Below are 21,315 nucleotides of genomic sequence, written 5' to 3' on the forward strand. Positions count from 1 at the left end.
AAAAAAAAAAATTGAAAAATATATGTAGAGAGACAGGGAGAGGCAGAGAAACTACATCAGGTGCTCTAACCTGCCTCCTGGCTAGATCTGGGAGGCAGGAAGACAGTCCTCAGTGGTCCTAATCCCTGAATGGGGTGGCTCAGAACTCAGGTACAGATGGCTGCTAATTGGCTTGTCCTTTGGGGGCAGGGAGAAAGGTAAGAATTAGCAAGACAAAAGAGTGACAGAGAGCTAATAAGTTTAAAAATTAAAAAAAGAGAGTGAGAGAGAGAGATGGAGAGAGACATAGAGAATAACTACGGTGCTCTAACCTGGTTTCTGGTTAGATCTCGGGGATAGGAGGGTGAAGTCTGGGCAGAAGGTCTTCAGTGGTTCTAATCCCCCATTACTGTGATTTTGAAGTAAGCTGTAAAAACTCAGAGTATTAGTCTTCTAGTTCTGTTTTCTCAAGATCGTTCTGACTATTCTAGATTCTCTGTTTCCATATGAATTTTAGAATTTGCTTGCCACTGTCTGCAAAAAAGACAGCTAGTATTTGATTAGGTATTGCATTGAATTAGTCAATTTGGAAAATATTGCCATCATAACAATAGTAAGCCTTCTGATCCCTGTACATGAAATGTTCTATTTCTTTAGGGAATTAAATTTTTTTCAACATGTTTTGTAGCTTTCAGTATATAAGTCCTTAGGATTTTCTACATATAAGATCATGTTATTTTTCATAGAGATAATTCTACTTCTTCACATAGAGATCATTCTACTTCCCTCTTTCCAATCTGGGTGCTCTTTGTTTCTTTTTCTTGCTCAATTGTCTGACTAGATTGTACAGTATGTATATTGAATAGAACTGTTTAGAGTGGATATTCTTTTCTTGTTTCTGACCCTAGTGGTAAGTATTTAGTCTTTCACTATTAATTATGATGTATGCTCTGGACTTTTCATAGGTGTGCTTTATCATGTTAAGTAAGTTCTCTTCTATTTCTAGTTTGTCGAGTGTTTTTCTCATGAAAGGATGTTGGATTTTATCAAATGCTTTTTTTCTGTTTCTATTGATATGATCATGTTTTTCTCCTTGATTTTATTCACATCATGTATTACTTTGATTTTCTGAATTAAACCAACCTTGCTTTTCCACAATTTTTCTCTTTAGGATACATAATCTTTTTTTAAAGAATGTTTTTAATTGCCAGAGGGAATGTATCTTGTCAGAGACAGAGAGAGAGAGAGAAATCATCCCTTAATGGAGTGTGGTCATGCCCGAATCCTTCTCCTCCATTTCTTCACCTCATTGGGGTTTTGGACACAGATGTATATGTGCATGACATATTTTGTAAGCTACTGGGGTCATGATTTGAACCACAATTGGCCATGTAGGATCTGACTTCCTTATCTCCTAGGCTACATAATCAGCTCTATTTATAATTTCTTATATAATTTACTGGATTTGTTTTGTCAGTGTTTTCTTGATTTTTGTGTCAATGTTTGCAGGTTATATTGGTCTGTGATTTTCTGTTCGTATGATATCTTTGTCTTGTTTTGGTATCAGGGTAAACTGGCATCATACAGTGTTCTCTCACTTTCTAGTTTCTGGAAGAATTTACGATAGATTGGCATTATTTTTTATTTAGGACTAATACTATTTTAATTTTTGTTTTTGTCTTATAGGATTCTCCTTTTACAAATGCAGGAATGGGATCTAATCTAAATCTCTTAGGTGAAATTGAGTGTGATGCCAGCATAATGGATGGAAAATCCTTAAATTTTGGAGCAGTTGGAGCACTGAGTGGTATGTGGGTATTGTGACACACTATTCTTTGAGAAACTGCATATTACCATTCATGCTTTCTAAATACTTAGTCAAGTCTTTTTCACCATTCTTTCTTGAAATAGTGTTGAAACAAATGTTTTTCTTTATCAAATTTAAAACACAAAATCTTTGCTATGAATTTTTTTTTTTTTTTTTTTTTTTTTAAAAGCAGCCTATGTTCAAATTTTGGTTAGAATTTGATTATTCACATCTTTTGTATACTTTTATTAGATTGTCTTGTTGACTTATTGGAGTACTTTATATATATTTTTAGATACAAAGGTTTGTAAGATATCTATATCTATGTCTATAGATATACACACACACACACACACACACACGCATCTTATAGATATTTTTTCCCAGTCAGTGGCTTACTTTCTCTCTCTTTCTTTTTTAAGTTTGCTATAGAGCACATGAGCTCCCTGGAGAGAGACAGGGGGAGCGAGAGAGCAGGAAAGTGAGAAATCACCCCGAAGGAGGGATGGCCACACTGCAATCCTTTCTCTTTCATTGTCCTCTCAGAATTTTGGGCATGCACACACATATGCCTACTTGTTTTTCAAGGTACCAGGGCCAGAACTTGAACTGCATAGTCAAGGATGTGGAATTCACGGGCCTTAATCTCCATGCCACCTGCTTGCCCATGTTTTCACTCTCAATGCTGTTTTTCTGATGAACAGAAGTTTTTAATTTTAGTCAGCTTAAATTATCTACCTTTTCTTTTATGGTTAATTCTTTCTGTATTTTGAGGTGTTTTAATTTATCTAAAGAAATGACGATAGTCTACATTGTTTTATTTTAGTAATTTCCTTGTTTTTACTCTTCACATATAGTTTTCTTATCAAGCTAAGATTACTTTTAATAATGTGAATGGAGGGGGGTCAACATTTTAATTTTCTTCAGATGGATATCCAAATGGATCATTGTCCTTTGTTGAAAGGTCTGTCCTTTTGTCATACAGTTGCATTGGCTAATCAAGTTAACTTGTGTGTAATGTTTTTTTCTCTTCCCCATTTAGGTTAGTTTTATAAAATGAGTTGGGGACTTTTTCCCTCTATTTTTGTAGGGTTTGTGTATCTTTGGAATAACTTCTTTTATGTTGGAATTCATTACTTTTTCCAAATTAGCCATTTTTGTGTGTGTGGGAAATTTAAAAGATAGGATTCAATATTTTTATCATTTATAAGATTATATTTTCTTTTTTCATGTGTGATATTTAAGAAATTTGTCTGTCCCATAAAGTTGTAAATTTATTTGCCTAAGGATAGTTTAGTTAGCTTTCTTTATTAATTTTTACAATACTTGATCCAGTGTGGTCAGGGAATATATTGTATATGATTCCAAGCCCTCGAAGTTTTTTGAGACTTGCTCTAAGGTATGTTTTGCTAAATATTCTATGTAATCTTCAAAGAGGATGACTCTAAAATGTCATTTTATCTCTTTCACTCTGAGAGGACGGCATCACTTTTTGTAAAATGTTAGTTTACATTGTCTTTAAGAGAGCACCGACATGGGAAATAAAAGGAAAGTAAAAAATTGGTTAATACCTGAAATCTACTAACCCTATATGATGATGCATATTAAGTTCCCCAAGCACTTTGTAATCAGTGTTGCTTTGAATACTATTGTCAGTTGTGGTGCTAATATTATCACCATTACTTACTTTTTTATTAGATAGGAAATCAGTATTATAACATGGAAGTTAAAATAAAAAACTCTGAAAATGTACTTGTTTATTCTCTTAACTATTGAATTCATTCCCCAAAGGAGATACTGTGTGCTATGCTTTGCTTTGCTCTTGTCTTGTCTTTTCTTTTCTTTTTTTCTTTCTTTCTTTCTTTCTTTCTTTCTTTCTTTCTTTCTTTCTTTCTTTCTTTCTTTCTTTCTTTCTTTCTTTCTTTCTTTCTTTCTTTCTTTCTTTCTTTCTTTCTTTCTTTCTTTCTTTCTTTCTTTCTTTCTTTCTTTCTTTCTTTCTTTCTTTCTTTTTCTTTCTTTTTTAAAGTTTCTTTCTTCTATGAATGAGAGAGACAAAGAGAAGAGACACAGATACCCCCAACAGAGTACTCATGTTGCTACCCTTGCTCAGCTTCAGCCTAGTCCCAGATCATGGTATTGTGTCTAGGGTATTCAGAGAGGTTTGAGAAATAAAACCAGAACCTTCCAATGCAGGTCAGCCTTGCATAATCATGGGCCACCATTTAGCTCCTAGAGTGTGTTCTTAAACCTGTAGCTGAAAACAACAAAAAACAAAAAAGAGTGAGAGAAATGTGCTTAGAATAAAAAGAATGTGTATTCTGTAGTTGTTGGGTGCAGTGCTCTCTATATGTCAGGTCAATTTGATTGTCTAATCCTGTGGGACACAAACAAACTCAGCTGATAGATGGACACACAGAGGTCAAGAGGCTGTGAGAATTAAACTTTCATTGTCCAGGGTAAAGACTGGGGTTCTAGCTCACTGGACTGCCATTCCTATGTTGGTTATATGTGCCTCTGGGGCTAAGGAGAGGGAGCAGAGGTCAGGGACCTGGATTGGGGTGCAGTCTTGTTCTTCCTGGGGCTCTCAACAATAGTGCTGTGACCTCAGTCAGGAACCAGGGAAGACTTGTGGTGGCCAAATGCTAGAGGACGCTTTATCCCGTGGGCACAGGAGAATACCCTATGGGCCAAATAGTGGAGACTAAATTGTGCTCTCTAGGAGCCTGGCAAGCACAAGCCACCCTTTCTTCCTGCAGTGTGTCTCTAGTGCCCTCTACTGACAAAACTCACTATTGTGCCAGCTAGCAAAGGAAACATGCTTATCTTTAAATAGCCCATAACTATTTTCACACATCAGGCAACAGTGGGTGAATTCATAGCTGAGAAGCAATAGAGAGACAGCTATTACAGTGTGTAAATCATCAATAAATAAAGTTTATTCCATGTGTGAGAGAGACAGAGAAAGAGACTGAGACAGAGATACAGTACCCCCTGACAGGGGCACTGCACACTGCTTCAGTCCACCCCCATATTCTCAGCTTCATCCAGTCTGGATTATTAATACACACATCCCTGGTACATTCTAGGAGGTCTCCAGATGTGAACTGGCGACCTTTTCACATGGGTCAGCTTTGCAGAGCATATTACTTTACTGCTACACTACTGATGGGCCCCGATAAACTATGTAAAGTAGTCTGGTGCCTCTGCTTTTCCCTCTTAAGTTCTTTTTAGTGTGTGTGTGTGTGTGTGTGTGTGTGTGTGTGTGTGTGTGTGTGTGTGTGTGTGTGTATATGTGTGTGTGTGTTGTATCTTTCTAGTCTGTTCCTGATTTGAAGTTCTGTCTCTATTACATATTAAATATCCCAATTCACATGTGTTTATATCTGAACATTAGCTTTATTCTATTCTATTGATATATTTATTTTGTGCTGAAACCCAGCTCTTTTAATTAGAATTGCTTTCAATAAGAAATGGTAGGGCCAGCAGGTGGTGTGGTGGTTAAGGCACTGGACACTCGACCATGATCAACCTTTGTCAAGTCCTAGACCTGTTGACTTGCTTTCTCAGTCCTCCTCCCCTACCCCTGCCCCGTCAAATTAAAATAAATCAATGAATAAATAAATTAAATAAATAATTCTTTTTTTCCCCTTTTTTTTTTTTTTGGGTGAAAAATTGCTATAGGGTGCGTGCACTCGCTGGACAGACAGAGAGAGACATAGAGACAGAAAGCGAGAAATCACCCCCCAGGGGGAATGGTCACGCCACAATCCCTTCTCCTCCATTCTCCTCTCGGGATCTTGGCACTCAAGCACACGTGCCTGGCGTGAGTTCTAAGCCACTGGGTCCGGGACACGAACCGCGGTCGACTATGTGGGAATCCAGCGACATAGCCATTATGCTAACTGCTGGTTCCCAATAATTTTTTAAAAAAAAGAAATGGTATTTTTTTTTTTTTTTAGAGATTTTTGCTATAAGATGTGTGCACTTACCATAAAGAGAGAGAGACAGAGAGATAGAAAGGGTGGATGGCCACATCACAGTCCCTCCTCCCAATCCCTTCTCCATTCTCCTCTCGGGATCTTGGGCATGCACGCACACGCGCCTGGCGTGAGTTTTAAGCCACCAGGGCCGGGACGCGAACCGTGGTTGACTGCATGAGAGTCCAGCGACATAGCCATTACACCAACTTCTGGTCCCAAGAAATTGTATTAAAGTTTCTTTTTCTTGATTAACTTTAGAGTCTGCTTGTCATATATCATAGGTATCCATTTGAAGTTTTGATTGAGAATTTATAATTTTAAATTCATAAGTTCATTGGGTAATTATTAATATCTTTATAATATTAAATTATTACACCCATAAATATATTATGTTTTTAGAACTAGTATGGAGATCTCATCTGGGCTTTCTCTTTATTTTGGTTTCTCATACTTTTTTGTGTGGTAGAAGTTTTTGGTACCTAGCTAAATTTTTTTCTTTTTTTTTTTGTTTAAGAATTATTCATTTTACTTTACTCATTATTATGTATCTATGTAGGCTTTTTGCAAATACTGTGCCATTTTATATAAGAGACTTGAACATTTGCAAATTTTGGTATGGGGGGATCCTGGAACCAATCCCCTGTGGATACTGAGAGACAACTGTACTAAGTTACTTTCATTGCCTTCTGTGCTCATTTTATCATCATCATTTGTCATTGTCATCCTAACAAATACTGTCTTACTGTTCCTTTCAGCTAAGCTTCATCTCACTTTTACATACCATTTTGCCTTCTGGAAATAGTTCAAACCACATTTATATAATTATAATTTTGTCCATACTTGACCTTTTCTTTCTACCCTTACCCATTTTTTAAAAGTTTATTACCATCATGAAAGTGAAAGATCAAGATAGAGATGGAGACAAGGCAGGTGGGGGACAGATAGAGAGAAAACAGACAGGCAAGCACCCTCAATAGGGTTTCATGCTACAGTCCTCCCAAACTTCCTAGATAGTTAGAATTATGGACTGTGTACCTGGTGTACACAGATTGGCTGGTGAATAGAGCCTATGATCTTCCAGGTGGATCTGACATCTCTTGAGGTGCATTACTGCTATACCGCCGTTACCCAACTTTCTCCTTTCTTTTATAGGTGAAATCGAAAATTTTTGGCTTATCTTTTCCATTTTTTTTTCTCTAAGGTAAATTTAAAGATGTTTATAATCATGTTTATTCTTTAAAGGAAATTCATGGTTTTGTGGTCAATAAAAACCTGGAGTATATATTTAGTTTTGATAGTAGAATAGTACCATAGTCTGGGTTCATTTTTTTATACTCTTTTGAAATCTATTAAAAAAGAACTGAATTTAAATATATAGAGTGTTTCAAGGCTCTCTTTGCTGCTGTAGCATGTGATAAAACATAAGGATATATGTTATATATTTGTTCTTTTCTTGCACCTGCTAGATACTCATGTATGTTTTGTTTGACTCTTTTTTCATGATAATTAAGGGTTTCCTTGGTAAATTTGATACCTTGAAAAAGAAGAATTTACAAGATATTTTAAAGTTGCTTTTTATTAAAGCAACCACAAAACTGAGAGAGAAACTCGAAGACTTTTCTAACTTCTTTTTCTGCCAACTTCATTTTATAGGAATCAAGAATCCAGTCTCAGTTGCGAACAGACTCTTGTGTGAAGGGCAGAAGGGCAAACTCTCCGCTGGCAGAATTCCTCCTTGGTAAGCACTTTGTTCTTGGTCTTTGTTTTTTCAGGGCATTTGAAGGCTATTTTTATCCACAGAATGCTGATGCTGTTGGTTACACACCGGCAATAACGTGCCTTTGAGAGGAAGACACACTTTGTTCTGTGATCTTGGAACATCTTGTTCAGTTGATAAAACTCCAAATGGAATAGAATATGATGGATTAGAGTAGAAAGGAGATCAGAGTTAATTTTTGGTTTTATAGTTGATAGTAAAGATGTTTTTGCTATTACTAAGTGTTTAATTTGGATCATTTTATTATGCAACTTGAAAAGTATCTAACACATTGGAGTTTGGAGCCTAAAGTAATTTTTAATTTTGAGGAGGTTCTTAGAATAAAAATATGTGGAACATTGTAAATAGACCTGACAAACCTGTCATCCAGTTCCAATAATTAAGAATATTTTGTCCATCTATCTCATGCATCTTGATTTTGTTTCTGTAGTATTTATTTTATTTATTTTTAAGGTTTTTGCCATTGGGCATGTGAACTCATTGGATAGAGACAGAGAGACCCAGAGAGAGGAAAGTGAAAAATCATCCCCCAGGGATATGGCCAGGCTACAATCTATTTTCTTCCATTCTCCTCCTGGAATTTTGGGCACACATGCACCTAGCATGATTTTCAAACCACTGGGTCCAGGACTTGAACTGCCATCGGCCATGTGGGAGTCCAATGCCTTAACCACTGTGTCACCTACTGTAGTATTTTAAAGCAAATCCCCAACATCATATTTTACTGTTAAATAGTTTTATAACTATCTCTATGTTTGAGCATGTGTGCACATGTGCCCAGTGTTTGTTTTGTTTTGTTTAAAATCTATTTATTGAGAGAGAGTGAAAAAGAGAGAGAGAAAGAGGGAAAGCAGGGAGAGAGAATGAAAGACAAGTATTTTCGACAGTTTCACTACACTGTGAAATTCTCCCTAGCCTTCTGACCAGCCAGGATAATAGACATGTGTGGTTACATCTGACTTGTTCAGGTCAACCCAGGATCTGAACCTGGTCCTCCTGTGTGGCTTAGTAACATGTAGTGGCATCCTACTGCTTTCACCACCATGACTGAATTATCAGTCAGATTTTTGGAGATAATTTCTAATATGTATTTGGTTGATATCAATAAATTTTCTTATAACTCTGAAAGTGGTAAAACTGATTTAAAAATTCTCACAGGAGAATTCTAGCTATTTTACAACTGCAAAAACCATTATCAGAATTAAAAGAAAATGATTTTTGGAACTGAAAAAAATTATTAGCAACATGTATATCAAACAAAAGATTAATATATAGAATATTTAAGAACAATAAATAATGAGAAAAAGATGACTCAAATTTAAAAAATTGGTAAAGAATACAAATAGGCAGTTTATGAAAACAAAAATATTGATGGCATATAAATATATGAAAAGTTGCCTAATCATAATATTGATTAAGGAGTTGTATATTAAAATAACAAGTTGATATTTTTACTGTATTAAAGTACCAAAATTTAAAAAGACTAATAATATTTAATATTTTTGAGAGTGTAGAAAAACAGATTCTTTGCTAGTGTTTGGAACATAAACTAATATAGCTAGTTGAGAGATATTTTGGTATTTATTACTGTGAAAATTGAAAATGCACCTGTTGGGGTCAATAGATGGGCCAATAGATGGTTAAGGTGCTGCACTTCCATATGGCTGACCATAGTTTGAGTCCTGGTGGCTTGAAAATCAGGCTGAGCCACATGTGCATGTATGCCCAAAATCCTGAGAGGAGACTGGAGGAGAAGTGATTGTGGGGTGGCCATCCCTGGACAGCAATTTCTCACTTTCACTCTCTCTTTGTCTCCAACAAGTGCCCATCACCTATGGAAACACCCCCCGCAAAAAACAAAAAACAAAAAACAAAAACTGTCAAACAAACAAACATGCACATGTTATGTGCTCTGCCAATTCTGTCTGAGGAAAAAACAGCTTCTCAACAGTTTCTCATGTTCTCAGGAAGGCTCCCCTCCTTCCCACCAAAAATTAATGAATGAATGAATGATTTTTAAAAATTTGATGAGAGAGAGAGAGAAAGAGAAAGAGAGAGATAGAGCAAGTCTTCAGGTTTGAGACTTGAACCAGGGTCAGTCATGTGGGAGTCTAGCATCCCAACCACCATGTAACCTCCTTACCCTACTCAGGAAGGCTATTATAGCATAGGAAGGTCATAGCAATGTTGCTTATGGGGTATAAACTGAAAACAATCTGAATGTCTGTTAGTGGCTAAATTGTTTCCTTGTCATTTTATTAAATACCTTTTGGCATGAAAAAGAAGGAGAGAACCATTCGCACGTAGTAGCATGGATTACTTTAGGTGGTAATCTACTTGGATTGCTATAAGAAAATACCATTGATAAGGTGGCTTAAATAGCAGAGATTTCTTTCTTTTTTAGTTAGTTAGTTTGTTTATTTATTTATTTATGCCATAGGGTAAGCGCACTTGCTGAAGAGAGATAGAGACAGTGAGAGAGAAAATGAAAAATCTCCCCCCGGGGGAGATGGCCATGCTACAATCTACCAGGGGGGATGGCCATGCGACAATCTGTTCTCCTCCATTCTCCTCTCAGGATTTTGGGCATGCATTCATAAGCACATGGCAAGATTTTCAACCTGTTGTATACAGATTTGTACAGTGGTCAGCCATGTGGGAGTCCAGTGTCTTAACCACTAAACCACCTGCTGGCCCCAGAGATTTATTTCTTAAAGTTTTGAAGATTGGGAAGTCCATGGTCAAGGTTCTAGCTTGTTTGGTTTCTGGTCTCCCTAGTTTGCACATGGTCACCTTCTCACTTGCTTATTGGAGGTAAAGGAAGGGAGAGTCTGAGCTGGAGAGGGAGAGGGAGAGAGGGAGGGAGAGGAGAGAAGAAGAGAGAGAGGGGGAGTATATTTCCCTCTTCTTATAAAGACATTAATCCTACTACTAGTGCTCTATCTCTTGAGTGACTTTATCTAAACACAAGGACATTCCAAAGGCCCCAGCCCCAAATATCATCACATTAGTGGCTAGGGCTTCAATATTTAAATCTTTGGATGGACACTATTTCGTTTATAGCAATACATCTTCATATTACAGAGTAAAAAATTAAGTTGCTGATGATCCGCTCAGTTTTTAACTTAGGTTTTCTTTAAAATGATACAGAGTAATATCATGGACTCCTGTTTCCCACTACCAGGTTAGGAAATAAGACACTGAAAGATTTGAAGCTGCTTAGGTTGAAACCTTTCTAGTGGAATCTTCATCTTTTCCACTGTCCCACATCCTTACCCTGACCTTATCTCTGCCCCATGCCTAGGTAACAATTGTCCTGAATTTAAGCTCCATTTCTCATTCCCATATTTTCCTTCATACTGCCACAACATATACAATACTCTAATTTTCTAAGACTATGTAAATATGTACATAGTCATACAAAAATGATTTGGAGAGATTACCAAACTCACTATGATAACCTTAGGGGAAGAAAGAAGGACCAAGATGAGGCAATTGTTGAAGAGAACAAGTGTAATATTTTCACATTTTTCAAGAAGAAAATATATGGAAAAAAAGGTAATGGGTACCTCTTCATTAAAATGATCACATATTTATAATATGCTACACCTGTCTGTAATTGGCTATTTTATTTTTCTCACATACATAGTTTTGTTTTCAAAACTGCCTTAATATTTTAGGTATGCTATATTTTCATATGAAATTTAGATTTTGTTCACTTCTATAAATAGTATGCTAGAATTTTGATTAGGATTCAAATATATGCTTTTGGTAAAGTCTTCTTTAACCTCGCTAAACATTGTCTTATAGCATTTAGGGTATATGTCATGCATGACTTTTATCATATTTATACCTAGGTATTTCATCCTTTTTCAGTGCTGTGCTAAATGGTGTACACACACACACACACACACACACACACACACAAACGCACGCTACCACGCACACTTTAGTTTTTTTCCCATAGGGCGCATGTGCTTGCTGGAGAAAGACAGAAAATGAGGAATCACTTGTCCCGCCCAGGGGAGATGACCATACCACAATCCCTTCTCTTCCATTCTCTCAGGATTTTAGGCACATATGCATGTAATTTTTAAGCCCTGGGTCTGAGAATCAAACTGTGGTTGGCCATGTGGCAGTCCAGCTCCTTAACTGCCATGACACCTGTTGACCCAGCTAAATGATATACTTAAAAAATATTAATTTTGGGACCATCAGTTAGTGTAATGGCTATGTTGCTGAACTCCCTTGTAGTCGACTGTAGTTTGAGTCCTGGACCCGGTGGCTTAAACTCACGCTGTGCGCATGTGCGTGTATGCCCAAGGTCCCGAGAGGAGAATGGAGAAGGGATTGTAGCATGGCCATCCTCCCTGGAGGTTGATTTCTTGCTTTCTATCTCTCTGTCTGTCTCTGTCTTTCTGGTGAGCGCATGCACCCTATAGCAAAAACCTCTCCCCCCCAAAATTAATTTCCAATTGTTTATTGTTAGTATATGGAAATATGATTTATTTTTATTGTACTGATACTATATTTTGAAAATTTCCTAATTTCATTTGTTCTAGTATAATTTTTTATATTCCATAAGGTTTGATTTTTTAAAGAATTATTTATTTATTTAATTCTATTTGTTATTATTATTTTCAATTTGACCAGAGAGAGAGAGAGAGAGAAAGGGAAGGAGAGAAAGCAAGCCGCCAGGTCCAAGACTTGAACCGCTGTCAGCCATGTGAGAATGTCATGTCTCCTAGAAATGAAGATAGTTTTACTTATTTCTTTCTAATCTGGCTATCTTGTACTTATTTATTTATTTATTTGTTTATTTATTAATAGCGACAGGGCATGTAAGCTTGTCAGCGAGAGACAGAGAAACAGAGAAAGGAGGAAAGTGGGCATATCGCAATCTGTCACCTCTATTTTCCTCTTTGGATTTTGGGCCTGCACTCACACTTGTCCAGCATGTCTTTCAATCTTTTGGGTCCTTGACTTGAAATGCGCAGTTGGCCCTGTGGGATACAACTGCCTTAACCACAACACCACTGAATGGTCCCAGTCTGGATTTCTGTAATTGATTTCTTTTTCTTCTTTTTGTTACCTTGGCTGAAACTCCAGTACAGTGTATTATAGAGTTGACATGTGAGAGTGGACATTCTTGCCTTATTTATGGTTTTAGGAAAGAAGCATTTGGTCTTTCACCATTAAAGTATGATGGTTGTGGTAGGTTTTTCACAGATGCTCTTTATCATGTTGAAAAAGTGTCCTTCTTTTACTAGTGTGCTGAGAGTTTTTAATAGGCATATGTGTTGTGCTTTGTTTAATACTTTTCTATATCTATTGAGAAAATCTTACTAATTTTCTTAGTAATTAAAATAATGATTGATTAATTATTCACTGTTAAAGTAGTAATTGCATTCCTGGTTAAATTTCACTTAGGCATAATGCATTATCCTTTTTGTAAATTATTAATTTCAATGTGCTAATATTTTATAAAGAGTTTATATTTTTGTTTTTGAATGCTGTTGGTTTATAGTTCTTTTGTAATGTCTTTGGATTGGGTTCTTTTTGTGTCTTGAATATATAGAAATACATATTTCATCCAGTTTGGAAAAACATTGATCATTATTTTTTCGGATATTCTGACCCCGCTTCTCTCTTGTTGTTTAGTACTGTAATTATGCATATATTTGATCTCTTGTAGTTTTACAGTTTGATTTATTTATTTTATTTATCTTTTTTCTCCCTGTCATTTTGAATAATTTTCATTGCTATGTTTTCAAATTTATTAATTGTTGCTATACAATGCCTAATCACCTGCTAATCCCATCAAGTTTAGTTTTCATTTCTGGCTTGGTGCTTTATCTCCAGAACTTTGATTTTTATCATTTAAAAAATATCTTTCCTGGGGACCAACAGGTAGCATGGTGGTTAAGGGTGCTGGACTCCCACATGGCTGACTATGGTTTGAGTCCTAGACCAAGCAGCTTGCTTTCTCACTTTCTTCTTGCTCTGTCCCTCTCTGGTCAAATTAAAATAAATAAATAAAGTTAAATAAAGTAATTCTAAAAAAAATAATAGCCAGAAAAAACATGTCTTTTAGGTATCTGCTTAATATGTTAAATCTTTCTTCTACCTTCTTGAACACATGAATAGAATTACAATTATTTTGAAAATTTTTGTTATTTCTCAGTTGTTTTTCAATTCAATGATTGTTCCCCATATTATAGGTTACATTTTTCTACTTATTTGCATGTTCAGTAATTTTTATTGGATTTAAGACATTGTGTGTTTTCCTTTTTGGGCACTGTGTATTTTTGTATTTTAATAAATATTCTTGAACTTTATTCTAGGATATGGCTAATTTACTTAAAAACAGCTTGATTCTTTTGGGTCTTGCTTTAAACTTGTTACAGGAGACTGACAAGAATTTAGCCTTGAGCTAATTTTGTCTTGCTATTGAAGTTAAAACTTTCAGAGTACTTTAACAGATGTACCTAGACTGAGGCTTTTATTCTGGCCGATGGGAGCAGTTCCTGGCCCTGTTTAAACTTGGGGATTGTTTCTTTTAAAGCTTTCGGGTTATTCATTCCAAGGTTTTGGGTAATTTCCTCTTATACATGCAGTGAACTATTCAGCTGAAGACTAGAGGAGTTCTGTCTCAAGGCAGCTGGTACTCTACCCTGTTAACTCTGGGCACCTTAGCCTAACTGGGTGTCCAGCACGGTCTCTTCAACTCAGAGATAGTGCCAGGCTCCTGTGCTGTGACCTGTAAATTCTCCAAGGCAGTAATTGTTTCCTTTCTGTCAAGAATCCCTGCTCTATATTCTCTGTTGTCTACTGTATGAAGACTATTGTGTTCTTTATTTTGTCTGTTTATTTTTTATTCTGCATCGGTTTGATCAAGTGGGTAGATCTCTTTCCTTTTACTCTGTCTTCTCCAGAAGTATAACTCTCTGATAACGCTAGAAGCTCATTGTATAACTGTAGTGATTTTGAAAAAATAAATTCCCCAAGTATTCTTTTTATTTTCTTAGACATTTTTTTCTCTAGGGTGTATGTGCTCGCCAGAGAGACAGAGAGAAAGCGAGAAATCTCTTCCCAGAGGGAATGACCACACTGCAATCTCTTCTCTGTTCACCTCCTAGGATCTTGGGCACACACGGACATGTGCCCAGCATGTTTGAAGCAACTGGGTCTGGGGTTTGAACCAAGGTCAGCCATGTGGGAGTCCAGCAATATAACCACTATGCCACCTGCTGGTTTCCTCCCCAAATATTCTAAACCATCGCAACTAAATGTTTGTACTTTGAATTTCTTTACACAATGATACTGCTAAGTCCAGTTACCTAATTTCTATAATGATAATAACTAGCATTTATTGCATTTGTACACTGTGATAGACTATGTTATGTGCTGTTTTATGTGGTTTATATGCATTATCTTATAAAAATTACACGATTTATGAGAGTAACACACATTTTACTTATAAAGAACCTCAATCCCAGACTTGCCCACACTTGTGCTGCTAGAAATTTATGGAGTGCATCTTGGGACCAACTGATGGCATAATGGTTACATTGCTGGACTTCTGTGTAGCTGACTGCGGTCCAAGTCCTGGACCCAGCAACTTAAAACTCATGCCGGGTGCATGTGCATGTGGGCCAAAATCCTGAGAGTAGAATAAATGGGGAGGGATTGTGGCATGGCCATCCTCTCGTGGGGGTTGATTTCTTGCTTTCTGTTTCTCTGTCTCTCTCCATCTCTCTGGCACACACACGTGCCCTATGACAAAAATCTCTCTTTCTAAAATAAAAAAGAAATTTAGAGAGTACATCTGTATCACATTAGAAGAAACTGATTAGGAATAATGGAACATATGATCTTTTCTTAATAGTGAGAAGTAACTGTTTATTCATTCACTTATCCATTCATTCATTCAGCAACTATGTATTAGAACATCCTATATGCCATGCATGAAGGTAGATAACCTATCAAGTGGTCAGCTGGTGGTGTGGGGGTTAGGCAGCTGGATTCCACATGGCTGATTGTGCATTCAAATCCTGGACTTGGCAACCTGAGAGACATGATGGGTGCACGTGTGTATGTGCCCAAAAATTCTGGGAGGAGAAGGGATTGTAGCATGACCATCCCTGCAAGGGTGCTTTCTCACTTTTTCTCTCTCTCCTTTTTTTAAACTTTCTCCAGTGCGAATATAGGCCCTATAGCAAGTTAAAAAAAAAAAAATCAATGCAGATGGAAGAACTTAAAAAAAAAAAAAAAAATCAAAGCAGATGGAAGAACTTAAAACCAGGCGTCTTCTATTGAAGAGGCAGACCATATGGGAGCAGCACATCATTGTATATAATTTTATTTAAGTGTATTTGTTTGTTCATTTATTTCATGAAAGAAGCACATAATTATATATGTTTGAACACTTAAAATAATGTTTATTTTTATTGATTTATTGTCTTAGAGTGTTGTAGAGCATGTGTGCTTGCTAGAGAGTGACGGAAGACAGAAAGAGAGAAAGAGAGAGATTGATTCATTTATTTAAAAAATTTATTTATTTTTCCCCAATTAAAAAAATTGGGGACCAGCAGGTGGCGTGGTGGTTAAGGTGCTGGACACTCCCACATGGCCGACCAGAGTTCAAGTCCTGAATCTTGTGGCTTGCTTTCTCGCTTTTCTCTCTCACTCTCACCCTCTGTCTCTCAGTGGTTAAACTAAAAAAATAAATGAATGAATAAAATAAATATTTCTAGGGTTAATATACTGCATATCAGACTAATCAGAGTCATTACCATACACATTTTTTAACGATAATTTTCCATTTTTGTATCCATTAAATGTTTTATGTTTTTCTCCTTTTATTTCCTCCCTCCTGCCCCCTCCCCATTGCCCACCCTTCTCCCACACTCTATCTAGTGTTTATAGTTCCTTTTCATGTTTTTATCCCTTACAATAATTTTCTGCCATAGAGCGTAGACATTCGTTATATATTAAGTGGAGACACACAATGCCTCTCTTTCATAGTCAGGCTTGCTTTACTTAGCATTATATCTTCCATATTTGTTTACTTTCTATGAAATGCCAGGGTCTTGATTTATTTTATTTTATTTTATTTTTTTGAGAGGTTTTTGCTATAGGGCACGTGTGCTCGCCAGACAGACAGAGACAGAGAGACAGAAAGCAAGAAATCACCTCCCAGAGGGGATGGCCACGCTGCAATCCCTTCTCCTCCATTTTTCTCTTGGGATCTTGGGCATGCACGCACACGCACCCAGCGTGAGTTTAAGCCGCCTGTTCCGGGACTCGAACCACGATCGACTACGTGGGAGTCCAGCAACATAGCCATTACGCTAACTGCTGGTCCCTTTTTTTTAAAAAAAAATTTTTATGGACAAGTAGTATTCCATAGAGTATCTCTGCAACACTTTTTCAATCCATTCATCTGTTCTTGGAGATTTGTGTTTGATGTCTTAGCAGTTGTGAATAATGCTGCAATACACATGGATTTGCAAGTGTTTTTCCATCAATATGTTCCTGTTTTTTTGGTAGATACCCAGGAGTGGAACTGCTGGATCATATGGTAGTTCTATTTGTAGGTCTTTGAGAAACCTCCATATTGTTCTTCACAGTGACTGTACTAATTTACATTCCCACCAACAGTGTAGAGAGTTCCTTTTTCACCACAGCCTTGCCAACATTTATCATTCTTCATTTTTTAATATTAGCCATTCTGACTGGGGTTAGATAGTATTTCATGTGGTTTTGTTTTGTATCTCCCTTATAATAAGGATGGTGAGCGTTTTTTCATATGCGTTTTGGGTATTATATGTCTTGTGAGGCAAGTTGTCTTTTCAGCTCATTTGCCCATCTTTTAATTGGGATTGATTTTTTTTTTTTTTTTTTTTTTTTTGTGGGAAGCTGTTTGAATTCCCTGTAGATTTTTGTTATCAGTCTGTTATCAAAGGGAAAGTTTACAAACATATTCTCTCATTCTGACAGTTGTCTCTTCACTAAAATTACTGTTTCTTTTGCTGTGCAGATTTTCAACCTGATGTAATCTCCCTTGCTTATTATTTTTTGAGATTATTGCCTGTGCTTTGGGTGTTTTATTTAAGAAGTCTTTGTCTCCTCCAATGTCTCTAAGAGTTTCCCCTGTGTTTCTAATTCTGTGAAGAATATTTCTGGTAATTTGATTTGGATTTCATTAAATTTGTAAATAAATTTGGGTAGAATTGACATTTTAATTATATTTATTCTTTCAATATAAGAACATGGGATGTGTTTTCACTTTTTTGTATCATTTTCAATTTCTGTTTTTAGTTTTTCATAGTTTCCCATGTAGAGGTCTTTGGTTTCTTTGTTTTAGGCTTATTGCTAGGTATCTTATATTTTTTGTGGCTATTAAAAATATGATTGCTTTCTTCAATTCTACCTCAGTCTGTTCATATTGTTGATGTATAGAAATGCTATACATTTTTGTATGTTGATTTTTCTATCTTGCCACTTTACTGTATTTATTTATTATATCCAGGAGTTTTTATAGTGGATTTTTTTTAATGTATATAATCATGTCATCCATGCAGGGGTGAGAAAAAAATGTGTATTTGTGGTGGTTGGGTGGGAAGTTCTATAGATATCTGTCAAGACCATTTGATTTGTGATATCATTTAGATTCTAAATTTTTGCTTGCTTTTTGTCTAGAGGCTCTGTCCAGAGGAGACAGTGGAGTGTTGAGATTCCTAATGGTTGTGGTGTTCATCCTATCTCTTCCTTTAGATCTAGCAGTCTTTTTTTTTAAGTATTTGGGTGCTCCATTGTTGGGTGCATAAATATTTATAACTGTTACGTCTTTGTGGTGAATTAGCCCTTTCAGTACTATATAGTGTTCTTTGTCTCTTTTTATAGTTTTCGTCTTAAAGTCTATTTTGTTTGATATCAGTATTGTGACTCCAATCATTTTTTATTTCTATTCATATGGAATACCTGTTTCAGCCCTTCACTTTCAGTCTATGTATATCTTTATCTACAAAGTGTGTTTTCTGTAGATAACATATAGGGCTCCTGTTCTTTATTTACCCATTCAGCCAGTGTATGCCTTTTAATTGGAGATTTTAGTCTGTTAACATTCAGCATTATTGGGACTAGCAGTTAGCATAATGGCTATGTCGCTAGACTCCCATGTAGTCAACTGAGGTTCAAGTCCTGGACGCAGTGGCTTAAACTCAACGCCTGGTGCGTGTGTGTGCGTACCCAAGATCCCGAGAGGAGAATGGAGGAGAAGGGATTGTGGTGTGGCCATTCCCCTGGGGGATGATTTCTCGCTTCCTGTCTCTCTGTCTCTCTCTGTCTTTCTGGCGAGTGCATGTGCCCTATAGCAAAAACCTCTCCAATAAAAGAAAAAAATAATTCAGCATTATTATATGTGCACTTTTATCTGTGTCATTTTGTTAGACATTTTGTGTGTGTGTGTGTGTGTGTGTGTGTGTGTGTGTGTGTGTGTGTGTTCTCTTATTTCTATTTATCTTTCTTTAGTTTTTCTGATATATTAGGTTGTTGGGAAAGTCATGATGTATTTTAAATTTTTTTTCTGTACAAAATACATCATGACTTCCCTGACAACCCAATAGTACTCCCTTCAGTACCTCTTGAAAAGCTGGCCTAGCATTCATAAATTCTTTGTTGTTGTTTATCTGAGACTGTTTTTATTTATTTATTTAAAAATTTTCCCTTTATTTATTTATTTGTACATTTTTCCACATGTACTTTACATATCAAAAAAAATTTAGCTCGTACTCCATAGTTCTTGACAGTTAATAAACAACTTTAAAAATTTCAAAATACTGAATTTTAAAGATAATGTTTAAAATATTTCTTATAATTTTGTTTGTGACTCTATAGCAACAGAAACAGTATAGTTTTAAATATGTTTGAGAAAATGTTCACACATCTACTACTCAAATTATTGAAAAGCAAATGTCCAGCATACTAGGCACACATAACCCTTCTCAATTCAGCCCTGCCTACTAAGTATTCTGTGATATACCATCTGCTAGCAAAGATTCCTTCAAAGGCTTTCTCAAGAAAATCTTCTGGTGTGGTTGCTTTTTTGCAATCTCTACTGGATACAATGCTGGGCTGGAAAAGTCCAGGTTATTTTATGTTGTAAATTCTTTCATCTATCTTCTCTAATCCTCTCTGCCAGGTAGTACTATTTATGGTGCCAGGCCATTGTTCTAAGAGCTTCTGTTGGCTTACTTGAGATCTACCTTAGTTCCATAGTTTCGTGATTGATCTTCAGTCAAAACCCTGTCCAATAATGAGTATTTCCAATTTCTGATTCAATGCAACAGGCATTATTGAACTTATACAAATAATCCTTCTGCCACAAAATAGTAATACTCCAAAATATTTTCAATTTGGGAGGGGTCAGGAAGGAAGAAAATTTTATATTTCCACTTAAAGAAACAAACAAGAAAAATATTTTAACAAATTGCTGAACCTATCAACAACTCAAAAGAAAGTAAAATGTTTAAATTGGGAAAACAAAGCATAGTAAAAAAAAATCAGTAATGTTTTACTCAAAAGTCATAAAATTCTATTTCACCAGTTCAGCCTTATGCTCAAACTCTCTTCTGTTGAATATGTGGTGTTGCTATGGTCCAATCTTTCTGTTTAAATCCTGGAAGTTAACATTCAACGTTGTTATTGATATTTCTTGGTTGCCTTTTGTTCTCTTATTTCTGTATGTGTCTTTAGTTTTACTGGTTGAGCACTTCTTTCAGAACTTCTTGAAGAGTGGGTCTGCTACTGTCAAATTCTTTCAGGTCTTGTTTATCTGAGGATGTTTTTATTCTTTCTTTCCATATGGAAGATAATTTTGCTGGGTTTAGTATTCTTGGATGAAACTGTTTTTCACTTAACACTTTGAGACTGTTTTTATTTCTTCTTCCCATTTGAAGGTTAATCTTGCTGGGTATAGTATTCTTGGTTAAAATTGTTTTTCTTTTATAGCTTTGAATATGTCTTTTCATTCTTTCCTTGCTTGCATCATTTCATTTGACAGATCTGATGTTAACCTGATAGCATAGCTTTGTATGTAACTTGATGCTTCTCTCTTGCCATTTTTAGAATCTTATCTTTGTCTTTGATTTTTACCACCTTGACTATAATCTGAAGTGGAATCTCCTTATGTTGATTTTTTTTGGTGTCCTTTGTGCTTCCTGGATTTGTATATGTATCTTTTGACTTGGAAAGTTTTCAAATACTATTTCGTGGAAGAGATTTTCTTTTTAATTTTTTTTAGAATTATTTATCAATTTTATTATTATTTTTTAAATTTTGCTATAGGACACATAAAGAGAAACAGAGAGAGAGAGAGAGAGAGAGAGAGAGAGAGAGAGAGAAAGAAAGTGAGAAAGCAAGCCAATGGATCCGGGACTCGAACCGTGGCTGGCCATGTGGGAATCCAGCACCTTAACCACTATGCCACCTGCTGGCCCCATGGAAGAGGTTTTCTATGCTTTTACCAGCTTTGTCACTTTCTGGAATTCCCATTATTTGGATATTTGGACATTTAATGGTGCGTGGTATTTTTTGTATATTATCCTCATTCTTCTTTTTTTAAATTAAAAATTATTTGATTTAACTTTATTTATTTTAATTTCACCAGAGAGGGGCAGAGTGAGAGAGAAAGAGAGAGAGAGAAAGCTGCCAGGTCTGGGACTCAACCTGCAGTCAGCCATATGAGAGTCCAGTGCCCTTAACCACCA

At 36.1% G+C, this 21,315-nt stretch overlaps 1 protein-coding gene across 4 annotated transcripts in view; it reads left to right on the top strand.

Annotated features, from left to right (window-relative positions):
- TASP1 (taspase 1) overlaps positions 1-21,315 on the top strand; it is a 312,198-nt gene that overhangs the window by 56,194 nt on the left and 234,689 nt on the right. For all 4 annotated transcript variants that reach the window (XR_003548591.1, XM_027770008.1, XM_006143657.3 and 1 more), the window contains 2 exons: positions 1,666-1,786; positions 7,420-7,504. Coding sequence is in view for 3 of the 4 variants with exons in the window: in XM_027770008.1 (XP_027625809.1) it covers positions 1,666-1,786; positions 7,420-7,504 (206 nt within the window). In the remaining variant the exon portion in view is untranslated. The remainder of the gene's footprint in view (positions 1-1,665; positions 1,787-7,419; positions 7,505-21,315) is intronic.

This window comes from Tupaia chinensis, unplaced genomic scaffold, assembly GCF_000334495.1.
Source record: "Tupaia chinensis unplaced genomic scaffold, TupChi_1.0 Scaffold000101_1, whole genome shotgun sequence".
NCBI classification, from domain to species: Eukaryota; Metazoa; Chordata; class Mammalia; order Scandentia; family Tupaiidae; genus Tupaia; species Tupaia belangeri.